The following is a 26,593-nucleotide window of genomic DNA, read 5'->3' as shown; positions in this document are numbered from 1 at the left end:
TGGAGACGAGATGAGAGGCAAGAAAGGGGAGAGGTGAAAAGAGGAAAACAGTGTTTGACTGACAGGTGGGGTAGGGAAGGAGGGGAGAGGAGACGCTGACAGGATGACAGCTCTGATTTAGACACTGATAGTGTGTGCGCGCATAGATCTGTGTGTGTTCAAAAGGGGAAGCCAAGGTCAGGTTAATTGCAACGACAGATGTGTGTTTGGCTGACACACACACACACACAGTTCTTCATGAGTTGAGAAAAACTTTCTAGGTGTATTTGCAAGACTTCCTGGTTAACGTGGCAGATGTACAAAATCCTGGGTTTTTTCTTGATACTTGAGAATTTTCTTAATACAACCGCTCATTCAATTTGGCAGGACCTTAAAATAAGTTTAGGTTTCCCAAACAGATTCATCATAAATTGGCCCTTTTGGATAAGGATAATAATAAAGATAATCATCTTTGGCCAAGTATGTTGCACACAAGCAATTTGTTTCCGACACAGAACCAAGGCAGCCATCTGCGGCGCCAACTCAACCGATGGCTCTAACCATCGAGGGCAACTTGGGGGTTCAGTGTCTTGCCCAAGGACACTTCAACACGTGGACTGCAGGCACTGAGATTCAAACTTCCGACCCTCCGATTGGGAGGCAACTGCTCTACCCACTGAACCACAGTCGCCCTCACTGTATTTCAAGATAAACCATTGGGATCATTTGCTCAACAGTCTTCGGTCTTCTTTCGTAGAAGGCTGATTGTTAGGTTTGTTAAAGAGTTGGTGGGGGAGGTTTTTCCTTATGTGCACCAAGAGTCTAAGGTTAGAGGGTGTTTTATGCTGTAAAATCAATCAAATTTACTTGACTTAGAAAATACTGACCAGTGCAGTAAACTCAAAAGGGCCCAGTCATCACTCAGGTACTGGACACACAATGTGCACAAACAAATAGATAGAAAGAAGTTGGTTATACAGTGGAATACAAGGAGCTTAGGTGGTGCACGGACAAGAAAAAAGGGAGCAGCAAACCAACACTGTATGAGTAAAGCCTGTCAGATTATAAAGCCCATTTACATTGACTGTGACTTGCTTTAATATGTTTGCTGTCAGATGCTACTGATCTGCTGACAGTGAGCACAAGTCCGTTGCTTGGCAAGAAATAATCTGCTTTATCAAGTCAATAAAGTAAATCTTTTCACTTTTCTTCTTCTTCCTGAATGTTTGTAGGAGACCACGCTAACTGGCTGGCACCTGGTTGGAGATACAGGAGGGAGAGTGTGGTCTGTTCACAGACACACACCCCCATATCTGAGTGTCCGACACTCAGATGTTGTGAATGACCTTGGCTCCGCCTACTACTGGAATGCACCTGGACTATACCTGGGAAACAAGGTTAGATGAGGACACACACAGTCATATGCATTAATGCATACTGTTCATATACCATATCTGGTATAATGAAAGTACATAAGAAATGTCCTAATATCCCAGCCTTTTGTTATATAATATTAATTTTACCTAGCTAAAGCTTAATTTATACTTGTCCGCAACTACATGTAAGCATTGACTATATACAGTGAAGGGGTTTATGGCTAAATATAGGTTGCTGATGGTTGCAGGTGGTCCCACATGTACACCTACACATTGAGTTTTGGGAGGACCTGTGCGTCCTGCATGCCAGTTGGTTGATCCGGCTATGACCTAGATGTTGCTGCCTGCTATTGGTCTACTAGTGGGTACTAACATCTCCAGAAAAGTCAGATCAAATTGGCATCACTTGGCTAGACTGACCCCTTAATCTTATTGTAAGTGGTCACTTTCTCACCTGAAAAAATATCAGCACTTAAAAAAGTGGCATAATACCATAACAGCTCTGAGCCTGGCTCAAAATCTCTGCTGTTTCCGTTTCCTGACTTCTTCTTTTCTGTACTTTGCTGTTTGAGCGCCACCTAGTTAGAACGTTAACATTTACACAAGTGCAAATGCAGCAGTTGTGCAACTGTCTCTGAATGGCGGACACACATTATACTTTATGTTCCCATAAGTGCAATGACGCATAAGTCTAAAGCTGGGTTGAGACTGCAAAGATGGTGAGAAAGGAAACTCTGTTCTGAAGGTGCGGCATCAAATATCAGACTGGTCAAGGTTACAATAGTAACCCCGTTGTGCAGTTTTCTTCTGTGGTGTTCTAGTCTAATTACATGATACAAACACAAAGGTGAGCTGTAACCTAATGTGTGATCATTACATCTTAGGTTACTTCTGTTCGCATTGCAACATTTTCTACCATTTGCAGTCTAATGATAGCGCTAACAGGCAGATATCATCATCATTATGTCAGGTTTGAATACATAAACAGATTCCGTTTATGATCTAAAAAGATATCCCCTAGTGAGAATGTGTCCTGCTGGGATGTTCACCTCACCTCCAGCTCTCCTCCTCTGGATCGGCTTCTGCTAATGTCGAATCTTTGAATTTGCACCGGCCACGATTAGACGGTATCAGTCCAGCTGGCAAATAGCTGCAGTCCATGTTTTTGAAATCAAGTTGTTGCCCTCTGACAACAACAGACTGACTGTGATGTTTGTCTGGGTGTCATGGCTTGAAGGGATGAACCACTGAATTTCATTACTTGCATCCTGGAGACCTGGCTTGTCATCTCACTTCTTTGTCTGAATGTTTATCCCTCCCTCCCTCTAACCATCCCTCCATCCCTGCTTCTTTTCCTTGGTCTGCTCCTCCATCTCTCACTTGACCTCTCCAGGACGCCCATTTTTCACCTCCCTGTTCCTAAATCATCTTCTTCTACTTCCCCCAAGCTCTTCTCCCTCTCTCTTCCTGTATCTCTCTTGCTCGCTTTGTGTCTCTCAGGGTAAACAGTGTTTCGCCTGTTGAACTCGATAATCAACAGTTTTTCTGTCAGTGCACACAAACACACACACACACACACGCACACACAAACAGAAGCACATATTCTCTTTCAAACACATTCTTATACACACAAACACTTACACACACTCCCAGGCCTATATAAGTCAGATAATGATGTGTTTTGGAGGCATTGGGGACCGCGGAGTAGAACCAAATGCCTCCAAACATGGGAAACAAACAAATTGCCACTCTGTGCGTGAGTGCACGCATGTGCATGTGTGTCATTGCTAGGAGCACTGTATGAAAAAAGTGGTTCTTTGCTTCAGTCTTTGATTGTGTTACAGAGATAGATGCCATGTGACTTGACTGTGTGATCTGCTCATACACGCACTGTGCTCTGTCATGTTGGTGTATATCAGAAGTGACAGGCCAGCAGTGGATATGAATATGAATGTATGTGTGTGTCTTAATTCTCACACATGACCTCCTCCATCATTAATTCCAAGGTTGCTCATTGGCCTGATGGTGCGATCCGTGGATGCTCATTGGTCCAGAAGTGTTTTCTGCTGATACTCAGTGGGTATTTTAATGCCTGGGTAGGTTCAGGCACTTCTCATTCTCAAGGATAGTCATCGAAGTGTGCCCTGTTAGAGAAGAGAGAAGAGGTTTTGGTTTATTTGATACCCAAGTGCACATAAATGGGGCTCAGCGTGAAGAGCCAAATATAAACAACAATGTGTAAAACCTGTTTTTAAAAAGGTTTTGGTGATGCCTCTATAAGACAACTTTTGGAATTGTCTGACAAGATACAGGTCTGAGGATCTTGACTATTTAGAATTTTTTTTAATACTGCTCAATATTAAGTGTTAAATAGTGGCAAAGAATCTCAGCAGCATCATTTTACCCTTCATAAACTGTCAAATCCTAACCTTGTGTTCGTCTTGTACTTGGATTTACTAACTGATTCACAGTTAAGACACAATGAGAGCTTGAAAAAAACAAAACATGCTCATCATATGGGCATAGCTGGACAGAAAGCGAGGGAACACTGCGAGATTGAAGCGGGGAGATAAAGGGATGATGGATGAAAGTGGGGAGAGGAGAAACATCCTCTGCTGACACCTGAGGAAAAAAAGCTCAAAATATGCTGAAACTTAAACACACACCTCAGCTTGTGTTGGATTTCATTCCAACTCCCTCTTCACCTCAGCCATCTCCAGTTTTCTATAACCATTCTTCATTTTTTTGCCTTCCTCGTACACCATGTTGTCCTATAAAGAAGCAGTAATATAAAATAATAAACATTTACAGAGAAAACCTGCTACAAGTGCAAACCTGGGGCGGAAAAATAGCAAAAGCAGTTTAGAAAAATGCTCTGGTTAAAGAAGTTGGCACTTTCTGTGGTGATGAATTACAACTGTCTTAAAGTGTTTTGTAAAATACTTCTGTGGGGAGCACAAGCCTTTTAACAAGATGCTGAGCCGTGACTTAATGTACACAGTATGTGAGGAAAAGAAAACCATACGTTCAGTAGTTTGTGCAAAGGGCCACACCTAACCTGGTCCTGATTGCTTCAGATGGATTTCACCTCCTATTTCCTCACTTTCTTCTCTCCCTCCCCTTTCTTTTTTCACTTACATAGCTGAAAAAGCACCTTTACCTCAGTCACAGCGGATTTGTTCCAGTTTTCATCTACCAAATAATTTGGTGTTGCGTGTTGCTAGAAAGTGTGTACAGAGAGCTACACGGCAATCCCATGGCTCAGAGAAAAGAAAAACATCAGTACAGTGGGTTATCACTTGTAGCAATGCAACATAATACAATTCTGATACACGACATGCTTTTGGAGTTGACTTTCAAGAGTCTGTGAGCCGTGAGAGTGTGGAACAATAATTGATTGGTTCTGAGAGGCTGGAAGTAAATGAGTTAGCTGCTCATAGTCTCTAGGTGAGATGTGTATACTGAGTTACAGTATGTCTGAGTTTTCCTCTGCCACCAGCAGTGATCATTTTCATGTCATAGTCCAGCACACAACGTCTTCAAAATTCAGTTTGTTTCCTCCTCCCGCTTTTCAAGCTGTGTAGATATGTGTAAGATTACTGTAAATCATGTTTCTACCGCAGAACTTGGTATCATGCAGAAAAGTCTGATTGGAATACAATTTTATGGAATGAAACATTTATTATTTGAACCATACCTACAAAGAACTATGGGTTGTAGCCTTGAACCCAGATTGTTTAACTTAAAGCTGCAGTAAGTAACTTAAGGCAGCACTAGCATGAAACTCGGATCACTCTGCTCCGTTCATCGCTCCCTCTCCCTGTTCCACTCTGCTCTACTACGATCTGTTACACTCCGTCGCTCTGTGCCCAGGTATTTGTCATTATGAAATTACAAGAAATGAGAATGCAACAAAACCTGTTGATCAAGCAGAGGTGTCTATATTTTTCTCGTCCCCAGTTACATACATGAGGGTCAGAATATTAGGATCACCCTTAATATAATATAGTCCAGTACAACACCCCCTTTAATTATGACCTCACTAATAAACACGTAATTGAATTTAAGCATTTATGGCAATTTCACCAAACGCTGAATCATTTTCAGCTTCATAAACATAAATGTTAAGGCGGAAGCGTTGCATTGAAATGCATACAATTGTACAGGTGTACCTAATAAAGTGGCTGGTGAGTGAATATTATTGCTTCTAACTCGATGAGTGATCCAGGAGTCTGTGGGTAGCAAACACCCCTCTGCACCAGCAGCAAGTCAGGATGCACGGTTTGCCTCAAGGATATCATGCCCATCTTCCACCGACAGTCTGGATGCAGCACAACCAACAAAGGCACAAGAACCAAACAAGACAGCGCTTGGACAAGTCCCCAGAGCTGATACTGACAGACTGGGCTTGTGGTTTTGCTACTTTTTTTGACAAGCACTTTCTTTTCTCTTTCCCAACATACATCACTCACCCGCACTGAAGGTCAGGTCAGTTATATGTTGTTCAGCATTCCACTCACTATTGGGCCATCTGGAGCCAATCTAACCCTACTGCTAGGAACAACAATAGTCCGTGTGTGCGTCTGTCTGTCTGTATCTGGAAACTGTGAAAACTGCTGATACCAATTGTAAACAACCACAGGCATCAGACAGACAACCCAGGTGTGTGTGTTTATATTGCTGCATTTCTGTGTGTATGTCTTTGTTTTGTTGGGTATTTGTTCTGTGATCTTGTGTATGTCATCTGCAGGGAGTGTTTGTTTTGTTTTTTTTAAAGCTTTTTGACAATGTGGTTTTCATTTCCTGAAGGATGATTTCTTTTGTCCCCCCACACACCCTCTCTTTCTCTGTGCCCAGTCTCCTGAAGAGAGCGTTGGTTGCCACTGTCTGCTTTTGTACTCTAAAAATTGACAACAAACAGGCACACGAATGCAGATTGGCAAACATAGTGAAGAAGCTCCCCTGTTGTATGTACAAAAAAAGGTTGCATACTAAGTGCTCATTTCAATTTAAGTTTTTTTTTTTTGTTGCAAATAGAAGTATCACAGTAATGACAAGGTGTCTATTTATGCTTAAGTTCTCACTGCACATAAAACAGTAATGATGAGGGAAACAAATCAAAGATACTGTTGTGATCTTCATTCGTTGAGTGAGTTGGCCCTTTTGTCATGGAAATCTTCATGTTTCAGGAGTTATTTATAAATCATTTGGCAAGAATGAACTTTGAACTCCACATGGACAAGAAGGTCCATGTAATGTGATTGAAAACAGCTACTAAATGGACCTTGAGGTGAGATTGTTCTGTCAGCGTTGGTTGTTTTATGGGTGACGTGTTGGAGTCACTGCTGTGCCTCTGTGTTCAGAGATGTCAACCAAGGTCTGCATTCACAGACGTTATGTGAGTGTATATATACAGGACTGTAGTTCTACATATGGATCAGAATTGGCTTTATTCTGGCCAATCCTGTGAAAAATGCCCGGATTGGCTTCGTTGCTAACACTTTGTATCGGTAACGCCTTTTATCACTTTTGTTTATTTACATGTAAAAGCAGGCTGTGTCAGAAAACAGAGCAAAAATCAGAACTTTTTAGAGTAACACCAGTGTTATAATCCACATCAGCAGGATGGGCTAGCACTCATTAAAATGCTTTGATGGGGTTATTTAAAGCTTTGGATATTACGTCAGGGTTCTGGTGGGAGAGCTGGAAGAGGATGCGGCTGACGGTGACTCATTTTCACACCTTTTCTTGCTCCGTGCCAAACCCACTCTTTAGCACAGGCAGCAATTAAAATCTTTACTCCTCTCTTTTCCTCCTTTCTTTATTCAAATTTGTTTTGTGTCTTGTTGCATCCTGTCCCATGTTTTGTTTTTCTCTGCTCAGTTCTCTCTTAGTTTCTTAGTTTCTCCTCTTCCGTGTCCACTTTCTTTCACCATGACTTATGAACAGTATGAACTTCACCAAAACGTTCCTCAGTATTCTGTCAGTCATAGTTTTAAGGAATTTGAAGTTGCACATTTGCATTGCAGTATGAAAAATGTAAATGCAGCACTGCACAGTTTCCCCATCTCAGCAACCTATTGTTTACTTTTTCCTCAGTAAATATACAGTACCCCTTGTGATGAGATTATTCTGCCGCCACATACTAAGCTGAAGGATTTGTACAAACTGATACAGTCGTGTCAAACAAAGGTTTGTGACAAAAGGTTCACTGTAATGAATATTGTCACCTTCTTAATTAGGGTTTTAACAACAAGGATTACATATTGCTCTTCTTATTCTGGCCACTGAGAAAGTTACATGTAGGCTGTTGAGCTCTCGTGAGGATCTGGGTGTGTTTCTGTGTACTTGAATGTTTATTGTTCCTTCATTTCCACTCCCGATAACTCCCTCCTCCCTCTCCATGATTTCCTTCTCCCGCTGTGCTATTTTGTTGGTCTTTTCTCTTTCCTGTGTTTCATTTCTTTTATTTCCTCTCTGCAGGATATAGGAATAGGTCGTCACGTTGCCATGACAAAAGCTTATTGTCCAGCTTGAGTGGATGGTGTCAAAGAAATGGTTTTTGAGAAATGTCTAATTTCAAAGGAGGTAAATTGTAAAATCCAGGTATGCTAAGTGGATGGAGAAGTACACAAAGACGTACACTGCAAAGAGAATACACAGAAACTTTATCTTGATCTGACTACAAATGTAAATGTATAAAACATGCATATATCTTTGCATAACATGAACTTCTGTGAAATGGTTCTTTCTGGGTTTTGTCCTGCATCACCTCCAATATGAGGCCAGGGACCCCTTTAAGGGGACACGGCAGATGTGAGCGGTCATGAGAACAAAACATTTTATTTTTCTGTTTTGAAATTTACTCTTCATGCTATATTTACCTCTTCGGATATATAAATAGATCATCTGGGAGGGAAATCAGTCTTTGGATAAACTGCTCACAGACTCAAACCTAAGACAAGCAGGCCTTGCTTTATTTTAACAAGTCATAAGCTAAAACATGTTGAAGGAAATCTACCACTATAAACTACATCCAAATCAAAATTCATTTAATATTCCATGTCTTTTTAACGCTATAACCAACAGCTTAACAAATCCGCTGTACACCCAGCTACACCAAATGGCTGGTGAATACAGTGGAGCATTTAACAGCAAAAGCACTGTTTCTTGTCCTGCAGGAGTGAGTATTGGACAGGTCCCAGAAACATAGCTCCAATCTTGCTCTGTGTGAAATGGACATGATAAAAAGACAACTGTTTGCTAAAGCATGTATCTTATCAGTAATATGTTTGATTTTGCATGGGACAGGTATTGGACAGGTCCCAGAAACATAGCGAGTCTTGCTCTGTGTGAAATGGACATGGTAAAAAGGCAACTGTTTGCTAGAGCTTGCATCTTATCGGTAATATGTTTGATTTTGCATGGGACAGCAAAACTAGCTGTGGCTAAAAATCCGCTAAGCCTGGTTTATGCAAGTTTTAATTTGAAGTCGACATACATGCATTAATACTTACAGTTTCTGTAATACAGATTAATATTTCTAAAACATTGTTCAGTAAGATGGGTGCATTATGTTCAACCTAATCATATGTGGTCCATATGAGTCCATCATCACAATTTGTCAGATTATGAGCGATGTGGGATCTCTCACAGATGCTGCTGCTCTGTAACTCTTTGTAAAACACCTTCTGTGTGTGTTTGTTTTTTTTTTTTTTAGTCATGCATTGTCGCAGTGGACCAAACTTTTTTTTTTCTTTTTTATATATAAGAGACTTTAGTATTAACTTTGCATTTATATTTGAGCGCAGATGAGTTAATGGCGAAGAGGGTCACGCAGCACAACTGTGATGTGTGCACTTCTGGAATCCAAATCAGTAGATAGTTAGATTGGAATAAAGTGGTATTAGTCAATAAAATGTCAATCCAAGTACACCCCCATGCCTGTTGGTGTGTACAGTGTGTGTGTATTTTCAGTCAACTGTGAAATGGGTGATTCTTCCTTCCAGTTTAAGAACTGAGAGTAATGATGCAGAATGGAAGAGGTTTATAGAGGCATTAAGCCCACCTCTTACTCTGTCTCTAACGTGCTCTATCTTTCTGTCTTGAGCTCTATTTCTTTGTCTCTCTCCCCCGCTTCCTCAGTGTCCCCCTCTCTCTGTTTTTATGGTGGCATTATTATCTCGCGCTCCCACCCATTACTGTTTAGGTTGGAGCAGAATAATAAATTTCCGGATCATGCTGACGCAGCGTTTCTCCAGCTAAAGCTCATTCTGTGGACTCGACAGAAACACTGCACCAAAAGACAAGACAACAAAGATTGTAGTTTATTCGTTCTCTTTACGCTTAAAAACAAATTTATAATAATGTGTTGGGGGAAAAAAACTACCAGTATTCCTGTAGAAGCAGTAGCTGTAGTGACTTTGTTGTGTTGCTAGTGATGTAATAGTGGTGTTGGTATAGGAATGCTGCTGCCATCAGTTATTTTCATACAGTATATCTTTTATAAACTGTACACATGAAAATATTTTTTATACAAGTTGTATGGGCTCAGTATCCTAAGACTTTTACTGTGTAGTTTGCAAACTTCAGTTTCTCTATTAATCTCTACTTCTCTGTGCCTCTTCAGATTACAGCCTATGGAGGGAGTGTGGACTTCACTGTGTCTTACACTACAGACCAACTAGAGCAAGTGGCCATTAGAGTCACCTCAGAACCTGACCTAATCATAGAGGTAAGCTTTCAAACACACAGAGATAAAGACATCAGCAGCCACATTGTAGAACCTAACAATGGGACGCTTCAGTTCTCTGGGCAGCACCAGTGGCACTGACAAGATTGTTCCTAACACACGACAAGTACACAGTTTTTGGTGTGGGAGGAAACGGTCACAAGCAGAGAAAACCCACATGAACATAAGTGTGAATGTTTTATATCTTTGTGTCTGCTGCATTATTTATCTTTTCCCACAAGCCACTGAGTCTTACTATAGTGAAGACCATTAAATGAAGTTGCAAATAAAAGCTGTTAAAAACACACACACTAGGAGCTACAGCTGGCAGAAAAATGCTGAACTTAGCAATATATAATGCAGATAGTCTCCCCTCTCTCTATATGTCTTTATAATGAGCAGGTTGCAGTATGATGTATGGCAGCAATAAGCAAAGCAGCAACACTATTAGTTAACTGTTTATATCTCCTATATCAGTAAACAACGTCGTGCTTTGTGAGCGTATAGTACACCCAAATGAGAAGTTGGTGCAGGCTGACGCTTGTATGAGTTTCTGCTTCTCCTGTGTGCCAGAACTGTAGAAATGATCTCATTATTTTTGCGCACACACCTTTGTACCGGTGATGTGTTAAAGAAGAGGAAATGTTAATTGGACCAATTTGAATGATTTTTGAAAACTGTCTGTGATGAGATGCTATAACAAGTAGACGTATCACACACTGACTGGAAACAGATTGAATATAAACACAAATGCGAACAACAATTACAGTATGTTATGACTGTATTAGTATTATTATTGTTGTCTTTGGGTTAGTTAGGGAAAAAAAAGCTCTAAAGAGAAGAAGGAAAGAAGGAATCAAAATAAAGAAGAAAGAAAAGCAAACAGAAGGAAACAAATTAGGGAATGAAGATGGTAGGAAGGAAGAAATGAAAAAGGAAAAAATGATGGTGAGAAAGAGGAGGAGTATAGTTGGAAACAAAGACAAACGGGGTTCATCTCAAGTCTCTTATAAGGTGGTTCCTACATCTTCAATCAACCTGAAAGTTCTGAGAAGTGAGGAGGCTGCTGGAGGAGTCGTGACCAAGGATACACGAGACCATCCTTCGCAGACGTTTTTTGTGAACTGACACGCCCCTTTATCAGAAATCAATTGGTGATTGGATGCTTCAGAGGAACGGTCTGAGGAAAGGATGTCTGATGTTGTTAATAACGTGGTACCTCTCTCCTCACGTTTTCCACACATCTTGTGAGCGTGGGACTAAGACACAAAGAAAAGATGCAAGTGAGGGAAATAACGGTGCTTGTAAGAGATTTGGGAGGTATCCATGGAATGCACAAGGGAAGGATGGAAGGAAGGAAGGAAGGAAAAAGAATAGACAAAGAAGGAAATGAAGCAGGAGGGAAAGCTAAAAGGAAGGTAGATAAATGGAAAAACTGAAATGTAGGACGGAAGCAGGTGAGAAAGAAAAGAACATACGGACATTGAAAGAAACAAGAATGAGGTAAATGAGAGGAAAGGAGAAATTTTAATTTATTTCATACATGTAAAAGGAAAATAATCACACAAACATGCAGACAAAGGAGAAAAAAATAAGTGAATAAATCAGTTTACATGTTTGAAGAGGAGTGGGAGGCAGTACAAACTTATTGAATCCCACCCCTTCTCTATCAGTTCATGGTTAATAACTATTCAGTTTCCTATTTTTAAACTATTTACAGAGCTATATTGTTATTTTACAGAAGGAGAAAAACAAATACAAAAATCACTGAACACCTGGTGACTATTCTTCACCCCCGTACCTCATAAATATCATGTTTCTATGCTTCTTTTTAAACTGATTCATGTTGGAACATTGCTTTAACCCTAAACTGTTCCATAATTTAACACCACAAACTTAAACACAAAAGCTTTTCATGGTTGTCCTCACCCTGTTTATAAATAAAACTTTCTCCTTAGATGAAAACCCCTATCTCGACCACAGAAACCTCTTTGAATATTAAATATTATTTGTGCTGTCTGGAATTCCACAAGATCCATAAATTTTAATAATTCTGACTTTAAAAACAATATGTTTGTGTGATCCAGATATCCAACATTGTGATTAATTCTTATTGCTCTTTTCTGGAGAGTGATCTGTGAATACAGTGAACCTTTGTAGTTGTTACCCCAGACTTCTGGGCAGTAATTTAAATATGGTAACACAAGTGAACAATCAAGAATGTGGAGTTATTTGTGATCCAGAAGATTCTTTGCTTAATACTGCAATGCTTCCTGAAAGTTTTTGTTTTGAAAGAAATAAATAGGGAGGAAAGAGAGAAGGAAGAAACAAAGGAAGACTGAAAGAAAGAAACGGGATATAAAGAAAGAGATGGGTAGTCACGGACCAGTGAGCTCGTGTTATTTAAAGATGTGTCAGAGAGATCGACAGACTGGGAGGAGATGGGAGGAGCAGGAGTGGAGGACAAGTGTCAGTCTTGTTGTCAACAAAAAGCCTCTCCAAATGATGACAATAATGAACCACCCACACGCTGTCAACCGGCTTTCTCCCTCTTCACTGTCTCTCTTTCAGCCTTTCTGAGCCTTCCCCCCACTGTTTACACTCTGCATATCTGCAGCAAGTTATTTGTTGTATGGTTTTGTGAAGCACAGTAAGAAGCTTGTGTCTTGGTTGTAACTATTTGGAATCTGAATAGACAATAATATCTCTGTATTCATTTGTCTGTATGGTTTTGTCTTTCTATGTATGCCCACTTTATCAGGCTCCATCAGCACAGTAAGAAATGTAAATACCAGACATTTCATGACAACAGTAGCTAATGTTCTGTACTGGAATTATGTGCACTTTGACATTGCAGTTTTATTTCTCACTACAGTAAAACAATAACACTTTGAGTAACACTGTTTTTCTGGTGAAATGTTCCTTTATAGGGCATGTTTTTTTTTTTTTTCTTCCATATACACCATTCAGCTGCTGTAAATACTCAGCAGCACAAGGAATATGTCTTAACCCGCAGCTGAAAATAGTCCCACTAATGCACTGTTTATTCCTGTTTGAGTCATTTTGGCTAACAACGCACACTGCCCTGCTGTGCCCTGTGAACTTACCTCCACCTTTAAAAATATAACCGTATATTTGTGGCCCATTTTTGGTACCTGCCTGGTTATGGACATTGAAAATTATTTACAGATGGACTAACACATTATTGGTTTTGGGAAATGCACTGAAGGGCAATTCTTAATCTTAATGACTGATTATTTTTATTATTTTGTGATATATACGAGTCGGAGACTAAATCTGATGAATGAGCTGAAAACTGTTTTCTATTATTTGATTCTATGGCTTTTCTGTCTCTTTGTTTCAGCTTTATTTCTGCACACCTCAGCTTTGCCACAACTTTCTGTCTTTCTATGCCTCGCTCCATCTTTTCTCTTTCATTTAGATTTTATTTAATGGTTTATTGGTTTGGTAAGCGCTCTCTCTCTCTCTCTCTCTGTCTTTTCCCCTCCATCAGTAGTCATCACTCTGTGTTAGCCACTACATGCCATTGATCTGCTCTCAACAAGAGATCGTAAGATACCAGGCCTGGGCTCAATTCACTTTGCATTCAGTCCATTCAAAATGTCAATAGAAACTGCAGCTCATTAACTAATGACACATCAGTCACTCCGACGCGCTTTTTTTCCACCCTGATCAGTTGGATAAAACTGTCATTTCATGAAAGAGGGTGATTTGTAATAGGGCATCATCTTTCTGGGTTTATGGAATTACAAGTTATCTGCAACAAAGAAGAGAAAAAAGAACTTAATGTTTTTTATTTTCCTCTTCCTTCTCCATCAGGGTGGCGGCATTAAGATTATAGACAGGAGGTATGGCCAGCCATTGTACCCATTCTCCCCAAGCACCAATCACATTGTTCTCCTTCCAGAGAACTTCCTGGTTTCAGACACAGAACAGCAGATTAGCCGGAGGGATTTCTTGTCTGTGTTAGCCAATGTTACCAAGGTGATGGTCCGGGCATCATACAGCACAGAACATAGCGCTGTGTACAGGTGAGAACAAACACCCCCACACTTGGTCCCGTATTCTGTTTGGCATTATTGGATGACACACAGAGTCAAGTGTCATGGATATAGTGTTAATATGTGTTCAATGCATAGACTGTGTATATATAGAGCTGGATAAGTGACAACTCCCAGAAGTGAAGCCACCACAAGTTGCCCCCTGGTGGCTAGTTGTGGTATAGGTCATAAACCTCATTACATCTATGATATTATTACATTATCGCACTGATTTGTGTCCAAGTGGTCGTTTTCTAAGTTTGTTTTTAAAATAATGTGATGATGTACAAAAGGGGTGTATTTTGGATGATTTGACAGCTTTGACTGGCAGCCTAATACCGTGGCTCCACCTCAGGGAGGCACTGTTTCAAAATGTGTCACAGAATTGAGATGGCTAGCACCATATTAGCAGTAGTTTGGTTTCACTTTTGTAGAGTGGCAGGAAGTTGATCATTTTTATATACAGTCTTTGGGTTGATGGTATGCTGTTTAGTATAGAGTGCCGTAGTAGTGAGTCCTAAAACCCAGAGCTGAGTTAGCATTTTTGCACTTCCTGTTCCTTTACCCTGAGGTCAGTGGGTTTTTTGAATCGGTTTTTTGTTAGATGCCTGAAATAAGCTGTGTGGTTAACACAAGGCCACGACATTGTAATGTTTTCTTCTATGTCATAAAATATGTCAGTAAATGATTTTTAAGGCTTTTGCGTGTCTTAAAAAAGGTGGTTGCTAACAAGTGTCTAAATGAGACTACAGAGGCTGTGTGGGATATAAATGTCATCACTCGCCTTTACAGCCTCATTATTTTTAAACACAGACACTTGCAAACTATTCTGATGCAGCCATGATCACTAGCTAGACTGGGAAAGGATTTTGTAGATGACGTAAGCATGCTAAATCTAATCACAACTTGGAAGCTGTGGTGGTGACGCAGAAGATGGGACCGTGGTGTACTTTATACAATAGCTTTTTACATCTGCCGATTGGATTTGGGCTTCAAACATCACCAGTATGGCAGTATCTTTTTTTCAAAGCCATTACACCGTGCTGCAAATCTTAACAGTAAGTTTTGAGTAGTACCAAAAATGTAAACTCTCAGCAGCTTTAAACAAGAAATATTGATGCTGGCTTTATGAAACAGAACGAGTTGCTGAGAGTTAAGGCTTTCAGACAGCTCTTTCTCTTAGCCCACTTTAACCTTCTGTAACCGAAACATAAAGATGGTGGTTTTATGGGTGAAGCTTATTGCCGTCCTGGAGTAAATTCTGCCTGAGAGAATGGACTTGGGTCATAACAAGTGCCAAAGGCCCAATCAGACGAACAGCCCTGTTTATGCAAATGAAAGCATGCGTTTAACAGTTAAAGTAGACAGACTTTCTGCTTGATATCTGTATATGTGCCTGTGTTTATGTGTGCATGTAGACTCCACTCATTCACAATGCAAGTCGCTAATCCTTCTGCCGGAGGAGAGAGGACAGCATCGGCTGTAGAAATATGTTCTTGCCCTCCTGGATATGCTGGAACGTCCTGTGAGGTAAACACACACAAACACATGCACGCACACAAACACAACGCCTACTGACATTTTAAAAGTTCTCTACAAAAATCAATACAAAACAGCTCTAAAAAACCATGAGACAATGAAATATAAAATTAGTCTGAATGTAAAATGTCAGGCAACAAAGTAAACACGAGTATTTTAACAAGGTTTAATTAACAAGGTTTGAAAAGGAACTTTTCATTGTTAAATTGTTTCTTAAAGGTTAATAAACAGTGAAGATTACACTCTGTAAAACCATCCATTATACAGTGTTGCCATGTATATCATTACTTACAGTATTGCTGTCATATTTTAATTTTAAAAGTTCATTTTTACCCAATAGTAGAAAGAAGGAATGGGAACCGACTGATCCCTGGAAAGTAAATTGTCTTTCAAAGTAAAATCTTGTTTTGCAGGATTTACTGTGCAGGTGATTTTTAGACACTGAGCTACACTAAAGTATTTGGTATGTGTGTTTCAGGCATGTGTTCCTGGTTACCGGAGGGTAAACGGCCATCTGTATAACGGTGTGTGTGAACCTTGTCATTGCCATGGACATGCTATACAGTGCCACGAGGTCACAGGCCACTGCCTGGTAAGACGGTCAAAAGGGTGTTTAGTCACCTGTCAATTGGTCAGGTTTCATTCAGGAACCGAAATAGCTCTAATATGATTTACTCTGATTTAACTTTAAACTAGTAGACCAATCAAATTGGAAAACTAAAAGTGGACCAGTGTTTTCTTTCCCCTTGGGAAAAACCTGGTCAGATATAATCATTTTAATCACTTTTGTATAATGGAAATAATGGTAAATGACTTGTCTGACATGAATAAATGAACCGACAGCATTGATAGTTTTTAGATGTATAACTGAAAGGTTAAATGAGTCGGTTGGGAGCCCTGGATTGCTCACATGCACAGGTCAATGTTCAGTTCACACCATAAATTGCAGAAGAAGATGAATGCAGTGTTTGTGTTTTGCTAACACGTTTTCAATGTTTAGCTACAATCTTGACACGCAATGTGTTGGACAAGTTGAGAGCTGAGGTGTGGCAAGAAAGCAGGAATTGTTGTAAGAGCTTTAAACTAAAGGGACACCTTTTAGAATCAGTAAGACAAATTATATGAATGAATTCTTATGGACAGTATACAGTACTTACTGTATATTCAACAGAGAAGCTGGGAGTTTTCTTGTTTATCATCTTCAGTCTTCTTGGAGCTGCCATCTAGTGGACATTAAGGAACAGCAGGTTGAGGCATTTTAACCCTTTTAATATGTGTATACACACACACCAACACCAACACACCAACCAACCTGTCCATGTGCATTGGCAGACACACGTTGTCACTACCCAGTCTACATGGTGCCCCAGGCTTAATCTGCCGATTAGCTTCAGACAGACGCACGTACACACAGAGACAGACACACTTACAGTAGCTGTGGGTCTTGTATTACCATGTTACGTTTCATTATAGATGAGGAGGATGCTGGAATATGTCAGAGGAAGAACACACACACAGACAGGCAGCTTCAATCTCTCTCACACACATACACACATGTAGAAACACATCTTGACATAGTCAGTCATAGACATGCACGCATACACACACCTTTTGTATATAGATTTAAACACTGATGAGCAGACAGATGCGCACACACACTCCTTCCCCGATGACTGTGTTTTTTGTCTATAGGTGAATGATGCCATGGCCCTATGCGTTATTAGCAGTGGGGATTCTTCTATCCTGAAACTGAAATTATTTCATGTACATTCACACCATAGCAACAAATAGGGCAAGTAGGGCCAAAAAATAAAAGAGAACGGCCAACCTTTCCAGTTTGAGGAACATAATTGTATATTATTTTAATCAAAATTCCCCAAGCTCTTAACCTAGACCTCTTTGAGATAATTCCTCCGGTTGCAGTCTGCTTGATGATACTTTGACTTGGCCGCTTTATTTAATAACAATAATTTTGGTTTTTATAGCCATGTCAACAAATGTCTGCTCCTCCTACTGCAGCGCTGAGACCATGAGCCAATCGGTTTTTACCTAACTGACCTTGAACCTCTAAGAGCAAACGGTGACACTAATTATAAATGAATAGAGCTCTATTGGTAGCTCTCTGGCTTTCTTCTCAGTCCTAACTTGCATCCTATCCGGCTATTAACTACAAATGAACTTAACTGCGACATATTATTCAGTTTCATCATCGTTTTAGGTTGATCATTTGGGTTGTATTCTTACTAGTCTGTGTTCAGCATTTAGCACATTACACTGCTGAGATAATGCAAAGTCAGATTGCTGTCTTCAGCACATGAACACTGATTACTTTGTGTATATGCCAATCAGCCATATCATTATGACCAATGGCAGGTAAAGTAGGCTGTTGAATTTGTCAAAAAAAGATCTTTGACTTGTCTTCACAACCACAGTTTTCACTGAATGGTCGACACATTTGTGCTCTTCCTGACAGTAGAGCTGTGGAAGCAAACAGATACACAGAAGATGCACAGTGAGCTGCAGAGCAAGCAGGTGGTCATAATGTTATGGCTGATCAGTGTAGAAAATGGCATGTAGTCTAAATATGCTCTTCGGGGTTAAATTTGATATAATTAAAACATTTACAAGTGAAAAAAGGTTCTAATTTGGCCAAGAATATTGTGAACACACTGGGTTAAACTGTTTAATATAATCATATGAGACTGATGTTAACTAATCAGAACGTTTGTGTGTCTAATAGTTTGTTTGTTCTCCTCACATAAATGAGCTTGATGTCTCCTCCAGGACTGCTTCCACCACACCACAGGCCCCTTCTGTGACACCTGCCTGCCTGGTTACTATGGCAACCCCACCCGTGGGTCACCTGCAGACTGTCAGCCCTGTGCCTGCCCGCTCACCCTTCCCAGCAACAAGTAGGTTCTGAAGACACCGGGACTAATGCAGCTATGATGACACAATTTAATCAAATGACTCAGTCTATCACTGCTGACCCCCGTGGTTCTATGGCCCCAATTTTCTCTTTTTGACCCGCCTCTTCATAATGTTCCTTTCCTCTCCTGACACTTAACGTACATTTTCTTGTCTTTAAACGATATTACCAGAAATGGAGGCTTCATCGCTGTTGGTAGGAGCATAATTGTAATGGCATGAAGTGAAATATCATCACTACATGTAGAAAAATCAAGATAAGTGGTAGAACATCATTGCTGTGGGAGCAAGTGTCTTCGCATTTAGGAAAATCAACACAACTGTGACGGTAAAACTTCACACAGTAGCAAACGCAGGCCTCCCACAAGTCATTAAGGTATTTAAAACCTTCTACCCACCATTCCTTTCATGTGGAACATCACTCATACTGTGCCTGCTTCAGTCTCAAACAATGGTTGCTCAGGTTACAGCAGAAATCTTCTAAAAATACTTTTTAAAAAGTAAAATAAAAACAGGGGCCTCTTTCCAAGGGATCTAGCATTAATACTGTCCAACTTTACACATAAAACAATCATTTATCAAATTATTAGCAGTTGAAGATGTTTTATTGCGAGTCTGAGCAAATGATCAAAGAAAAAAAATCAGGGTCATTTATTGTAATGATTTGGATAAAGTGGATATTTACCTCTGCTATTAGAGATGTGCAGTTTCTCCAAATGACCAGAGAGAGATGCTGCATGTTAGGTGCACAGATGTCACCACCATGGGCACAGCCAGCAGCAGCTGAGAATCTTCATACTGCCATGACACGTCATGTCCAAATCTCGCAGAGCTAAAGAAAGACACAACTCTGTCTCGCCTCGCTGCTTCTCTCTAACCCCTGCAGTAATAATAGCTTGAAGGTGCTGTGCCTTTCAGCCCCTCAAAATAGCCATCTAGTCCCCTATGTTCACTGAAGTCAATCATTCAAATCGCCAGCCAGCAGGACAAGCAGGCTGTCGATAATGCCCGAGCTCTTTTGAACATCTGTAAAGTTTTGTCCGTGTTATTTTCAGCACAGGAAGTAGAGAGGCGATTTACCGTGAATCGATAGAAGGCAGTTTGGTCCTCTTTACTTAGATCAATGCTTAATTTGCTTCTGCAAGGAGTGTTTTTAGTGTTTTTGTTTGTCGCATGAAAATCTACTCAACAGATTTCTCAGAAATTTGGTTGAAGTTTCCATTCTATTCATAAGGATCATTTCCACCCGCAAAGATTTATCTCTACCTTCAGTTCGCTTTCTTTGCCAAATCCTCTACACAGTTTACTTGGATGACCTTGAAAACTTTTTTTCATTTCTTTATATACACTTTGAGCCATTTACTGTCCCTGCAGGCTGAATTTTTGTAGTCTTGGCCAGTTTTATATAATGAACCAATCATGAGTGAGACCCACACACATCTTTTTGTCCAGGCCCTGGATCCAAAAAGTGTAGATGCTATTGTACAAAATTGAAATAATTATCGACAAGGCGTTTCCATAATCCTTGAATCCATCATCCAGTTTGCAGTCACTTAGACAACATGTCCACAAGTCAGCTCTAATTTCAAAAATGAATGTTGTTTCACAGTGTAGCAACGTAACAAATAATACTAGTGTCTGTCATGAGTCTGAGTCACTCGAAAACTGCACAGTTAATTCCTGTTAAAACTCTAATATTCCCCGGATTTAGTTAATCTCCCAAAATTGGCATTGTTGTCTGTTGTTCCTTGCATTTTGGTGTAGGTCTGGATCAGATACAGATTACAAGATTTACAGTAAACAAGTTCTGCTATTAGTCACATGGAGGGTTGTGCTGTCTTGACAGGCTTTTCTCTTGCACTTGACTGAAGCCTCACACCCATTTGATATTTTGGAGGTTAGTGTTTCCAAGCCTAACCTGATCCCAGCATGCTGCCAACTTCAGTTTTTAAACTGCCTAACAACTTTTTTGATCAGTTGGTACTGTATACCTCAGTGTCATTTTAACCAAAAACGACCAGATCAAGCCATTCCTGTCTGGTTGTTTTAGGTCAAGGTCAAAATTCTTTATTGCCATTTGCACAGGTACAGATGTAAAAGTACAGAGAAGATCTTGTGCAGTTTCCTCAGTTGAGATTTTATAACAAACAAAAGTATACACACAAGTAACTAAATTGTAAAGAATAATATCCCGGGTCAGACTACTGTACTGCAGTCTTACTACTGACCCAGTGTCGGGCAAAAAGCTGAGTCTAGTACAAAAGTGTTCAAAAGAAAGAGAGAATACTTTCTACATTATATGGCAGGTAAAGACGCAGAATAATATTGCACTTAAATAAATTAATCATTGCACAGAGTAGTAATGGCCCCATAGGGCCACCGTGTTTGGAAAAGTATAATCTGTATGGTAAGTATGTATACAGAAGTAGCTTATCATTGTGAAATGAATTAGCATAATCCATTATCTTGATCCAGATAACACTCCAACAGTAGCAGGAAATACATGTACACTCTGTCGCCATTTAGTTTATTAGGTGTTGCATTACACTGACGAGTGTTTTTATTTTGTCCATCCCATTCATATCAGTCAAACTCTACAGTGCATGTTCCAAAATGACAATATAGTTGAATCAGCACCTCTGTAAAACAGACTGATTTATTACAGCGCTGACTGTATTTGCGTTACTTTGTGTACCTAATAAACTGCCAACCAAGTGTACAAATGGTACTAAAAGAATGATAATGATAATCACTGTTATTGGCCAAGTATGTTACACGCACAAGGAATGCGGTGCCAGCTCACACACACACACACACACACACACACACACACCGATGGCGGCGCTGTCCCTGCACGGCGCTGCTCTGGCCAGTCAGGAGCAACTTGGGGTTCTTGTCCAAGCACACTATGATGTGTGGACTGGGGAGAATGGGAATCAAACCAGTGGCCTTCCAGTTAGGGGGTGGCCGCTCTACCTCCTGAGCCAAGAATTAATATGTTGTGTGATCTGTGTATGGACATAAGGTTTTGTGTGTGCTAGTCTGTCATCAAATGAAGTTGTGCGCATGAGTTTCTATAGGGAGGAAGTTTTATGGGATGTTACACAGGTTTCCCTCCCTCAGCAGTTTTGAGAGGGAGCTGCTACTGCACCCTGACTTAACCAGTGTCCATGTTAAGCACAGATGGTTTTCTACAACCTCTTTTATACAGTTTATTGTTATTTTACAGGGTTATTTTTTTGTGTTTACATGTTCTGGCCAGGCACAGTTATGGAGCGAGTCGGCCACAGAGTGCGTCCGTCTGGGGCCTGAAACCCGAGCCAGCAGAACTATCTATAGTTTATGGAAGTGGGAGGGTGACAGAATGAAGGTCGGAGACTATCGCTTTACTCTGTCTCTCTCACTTCATTTAGAACAGTTCATGGGGAGGAAGAGTGTGTTTTCAAAATCAGGAGTGTGTGAAAGTACAGCCTCGTGGGTGTGTGAGAGGGAGAGAAAATTGTTCGTGCATGTGTGCGTCTTTCACAGTGTGAACATGTGTATTGAAAAGTGAAAGTAGAGATACAGGTGTATGTTTGTGTACGGGAAGAGGAAAAAATGGCCTTAACTCGTCTCTGTCCTCTCATCTTCCTTGTCTTCCTTCTCCCGCTCTCCACACTGGGACAACTCTACCAAATTCATCAACTTCAACAACAATCACAACATCATCACGGCACGCACAAAAGCTTCAGCCCCACCTGCCACCTAGGTGAAGAAGGGGAGTTGCTGTGTGACCAGTGTCACCCTGGATACACAGGACCACGATGCAACAGGTAACACACACAAAATACAATCTGAAAGTTTGAGTGAAAGGCACGTCTATTAAAACACAACTATGTGCCAAAACTGTATTTCCTTAAAAGCAATTTGGAAGTTATTACTGAATACTGAGCTGGGAATCACACAGTTCAAAACCTAGAAATATACATCCATAAAATTTGTCAAATCTGTTTTGACAGTTTGTCAGAATTTGGCCCATTAAGTAGAACATGTTTCATGACCTAATTTCAGCATCTGCACACTAACTACATCATTCAAACTGTGGATACGAGTGATAATTCTAAAATATAAAACCATTGTTTATATTCCTATTGGAAAATAAATAGCGCCTATAGTTGGCCGTGCTCAAATAAAAACAGACACTGCTGCTCATTAACTGTTTTTGTCTCGTCGTCCATCTAGCTCTCTGTCCACAGCACATTTATTAGTTGAGTGACATTCTTGTTCCATTAGCTGTGAGCTTCTTTGCCAACCTAGTACTAATGAGAAGCCTGTCTCTGGATGCTAGCCTTGTTAAACCTTCAGGCTAAACTGTCATGTGGTGACGCAGACGATGGAGTAAATATAGTCTTTTCAGCACCCAGACGCTCTGAAATCCAGTACATTTGAACTCTTTGTCTTGAACTGAAGCTGCCCAGTTTCAAAATTATGAGTTAGTATCTTTTAAGTCTTTCCTTAAGAAATAACTGTAATTACTTTACAGAAAAGTTTATACTTCAGTCTTTGTGTTGTTTTGTTGGATGGCAGAGTGGGTTGACTAAATGTTAAAGGCTGTATGTGAGAGGAGGTGTGCCGTGAGGTCAAAGTGCTTGTATGTAATATTTTCTATTTGATTAACTGTATAGATGAGTAACTGACCTTGTACGGTTCATGTACGAGGAGTATTTTTTTCACTTTGTGTCTGCAGTCAGAAAAGCTACCGTTAGAAATACAATAGCTAAATAGTCAAGTCAAAAATTTACTAACGCTTTATACAGTAAATTAGTTATAGGGTGTTAACATTTGGTGATAATTTGGTTTTAAGTGTTAGTGAGCGATTAATAGTTTTCTCTTCCTCTAATAAGCCATTACATTTTGAAGTTACAAATATTAGTAAGTCATTTATAAAGAGATTACAAAGGAATTTCTTGATGCCTGACAACCCAAAAGTAAATTGTGCTAAAGGTTTACTATTGATGACCCATTGGAAAGTGACATCTACATATCAATCAAATATATTTATAGTCTTCATACTGAATATGGAAGGTACTGGCTTAATAATATCAAACTGGCTCCGGTGGGGACCTGCTTACCCAGGTCATCAGCTACAGTTTAAAACAATTATATGAGAGGTTCTTACTGCCTTGTTTTTTTTTTTTAAATGCTTAAAATTTTCTCCTGGTTTATCCTTGGAGGCTTTGCTGCATACTATAGTATGCACTAGACACTAGAGTACATTCATCAGTACAGTACTGTATGTATTCATCTGTAAATCTCATCAGGTTGTACATCACTCCTTGAGCAAGGCGTCTGTTTTCCTGTTGAGACTAGGAGATGAAAATGCTTTCATAGGTTCAGTTTTGAGGATGGAACGTTATGCTGTTGAGTGTCAGTTATCCAGAGAGCTGCTTGTGGCGATGGCACCTCTGCTAGCCTGCATAGTCTGCATGCCTCGCCACGCTGGCCACAGCAGAATCTCTCCGTCTGCCTTTTAGTCTTTTTATAAACCTCATTTGCCAGTGGAAAGCAAACTGACTCATTGTCAGTTCATTTTTAACTCTGTCAATGAGAGGCATCTGCACTGCATTACCACACAGCCATGGACAAATGTTGTCTAGTATCGACAGAAGGCCCAGAACAATTTGACTGCTCCATCTCTTTCTAATGTACTTCCATGTTCATGTATTAATGAGCACCTATCTACATAAATAAATGTGTTTTTATGTATTTAAATGCAGTGGTGGAACTAAGTCATTTACTCAAGTACAATTTTGAAGTATTTGTACTTGACTATTTTCATTTTATGGTATCATACTTTAGTGCATGGTAAATGATTGTATACATACAGTATATAGCACTTTTCTATGCATTAACACACTCAAAGTACTTTACATTATTTCCCATTCACATACACATTCACACACTGGTGATATGACCCGGAGTAACTTGGAGTTCAGTGTCTTGCTCAAGGACACCTCGACATGTGGACTAGAGACGCCGGGGATCGAACTGCTCACCCTCCCATTGCCACATAGCTTTACTTTTCAGAATCAGAATAATAAAACAAAAATACAGTATAATCTTAAGACAGTTTTGATCCCTGGTGGGAAATTCATCAAGGTACCCGGCAGTTAAAGTTAGCTCCTCCTCCTTTTAATCTTGGTATTTTTATCCGATTACTTTTGTACTTTTGCTTAAGTTAATAATATGCTTGTATTGCTAATAATACCACAGCAATACAACAGTGTAAAAATACTTAATTACAAGTTAAACTCATGCATTCAAAATATGACTACTTTTAATTTTGCTAATTTTATTTAAATTTACAGTACGTAACTTTTCCAAATATTTTTGTTGTAGAAATATGCTCCAGAATTTTTGTCTTAATGTGAGAGGTGCAGTCGAAGCCTCCTGTGACCCAGACTCTCTGAACAGCCCTGGCAGCAGTGCAGAGATATTAGCTTCGAAATGGTTTTGAGCAGGATTGACCTCTCTAATCAAGCAGAGATATTCCTTTTTTTCTCGCTTGATCTGTAAGTTTAGTTACATTCTCATTTTTGTAATTCCATAAGAACAAATATCTGAAGAGCTGAGCGGTGCGTGGCGGAGCGTAGCAGATTGTAGTAGAGCAGAGTGGAGCAGGGACAGGGGGCGCTGGGTTTCATGCTAGTGCTACCTTAAGTATGAGTACTTCTTCCACCGCTGTTCAAATGTGAGATCAAGCACCAAAAACATTAAGATCAGTTTGAGCTGCTTTTTCTAAATTTAAATGACAGTGTTGTTTGTTTTTATGTGCATGTGAATTGACGTCTGTTGGCAGTTCAGTTTACAGAATGCATGTGTATATACATTTTCATACTCACGTGTTGTTCAGATGTCATGTCATGCCTCCAGTCATAGAAAGAGACCAGCTCTTCCCTGTAAGAAGAGAGAAGTAAGGACAGAGACTCATTTAGAACACACAGCAACTGACATATAATGTAAAATAATATCTTATTACTAATGGCAGTATTAAAGAGGTAATCAACTGTTGGCTGGTTTTGTGTTCTATTAGTCTAATTGATACCTGCTATGCACTATTTGCCATTACACTTCGTTATCTACAGTGCTTTTGTTGTTTGTTCGCAGTAATTAATTGTAATGTGCCAATTTGTCTGTATTATGGGCTTTAACAGAATAAGCTACTCTATTCCTCCCATGCTAATAGACTATCAGCTTGCTGCTAAGTGATTCTGCTTTTCAATTTCCTCTCCATAAACAGCCATTTATAATTTAGCTGAAAGCCTGTTGATGCAGCAACCTAACGAATGACTCAACTAAAATACTTTTGAGTTTCAAGCTGCAATTTACTGTTATTTTGCCATTATGTGTATCAATATTAAAAAATGGCAGTCATGCAAGGTCAAGTTATACTGTTGTTACCAGTAGTAGAGTGCTAATAGCATCCACTGACTGTCACGGCTGCTTGCGGTGACTACCAACGTTTTTCTTATTTATATGTGTACATTGATACAATTTTGGAAATTACTTTAATTTTCTAATTTTCTCACATGGACCAAGGTCGGCAATTAAAACTAATAAATTAACCTGACAACAGGTGAATCCCAATTCCCCTAACTGCATCCCTGTTTACTCACTTGCATCTCATCCTTGTGTCATAATGCAGCCCACATAAGATGCATGAAAAGATGCAAGGAGAAACTGCGAGGAGAGAGGGACCAAGGAAATGCATTTTAACTGACATGAGACGTCCTTTCCTCCCGTCTGTTATGTGAAGCATCCAATCAGATTTCAACAGATTTCTGATAAATGGGCGTCGATCTGTAACAGACTTCCCTGAAGGATGTACTTCCATCCATCCATCCATTTTCCTCCGCTTATCCGGAACCGGGTCGCGGGGGCAGCAGTCTAAGCAAAGATGCCCAGACTTCCCTCTCTCCAGACACTTCCTCCAGCTCCTC

General features: G+C 40.0%; 1 protein-coding gene across 1 annotated transcript in view; it reads left to right on the top strand.

Moving 5' to 3' along the window:
- lama2 (laminin, alpha 2) overlaps positions 1 to 26,593 on the top strand; it is a 167,979-nt gene that overhangs the window by 53,171 nt on the left and 88,215 nt on the right. The window contains 7 exon segments of the mRNA XM_020603945.1: positions 1,212 to 1,376; positions 9,985 to 10,089; positions 13,927 to 14,138; positions 15,566 to 15,677; positions 16,165 to 16,278; positions 18,471 to 18,598; positions 22,340 to 22,426. Of these exon segments, the coding sequence (XP_020459601.1) occupies positions 1,212 to 1,376; positions 9,985 to 10,089; positions 13,927 to 14,138; positions 15,566 to 15,677; positions 16,165 to 16,278; positions 18,471 to 18,598; positions 22,340 to 22,426 (923 nt within the window).

Source organism: Monopterus albus, unplaced genomic scaffold (assembly GCF_001952655.1).
Source record: "Monopterus albus unplaced genomic scaffold, M_albus_1.0 scaffold63.1, whole genome shotgun sequence".
Classification (NCBI taxonomy): Eukaryota; Metazoa; Chordata; class Actinopteri; order Synbranchiformes; family Synbranchidae; genus Monopterus; species Monopterus albus.
Note: the sequence above shows the minus strand (reverse complement) of the source record. Positions and strands in the feature narration are given on the sequence as shown.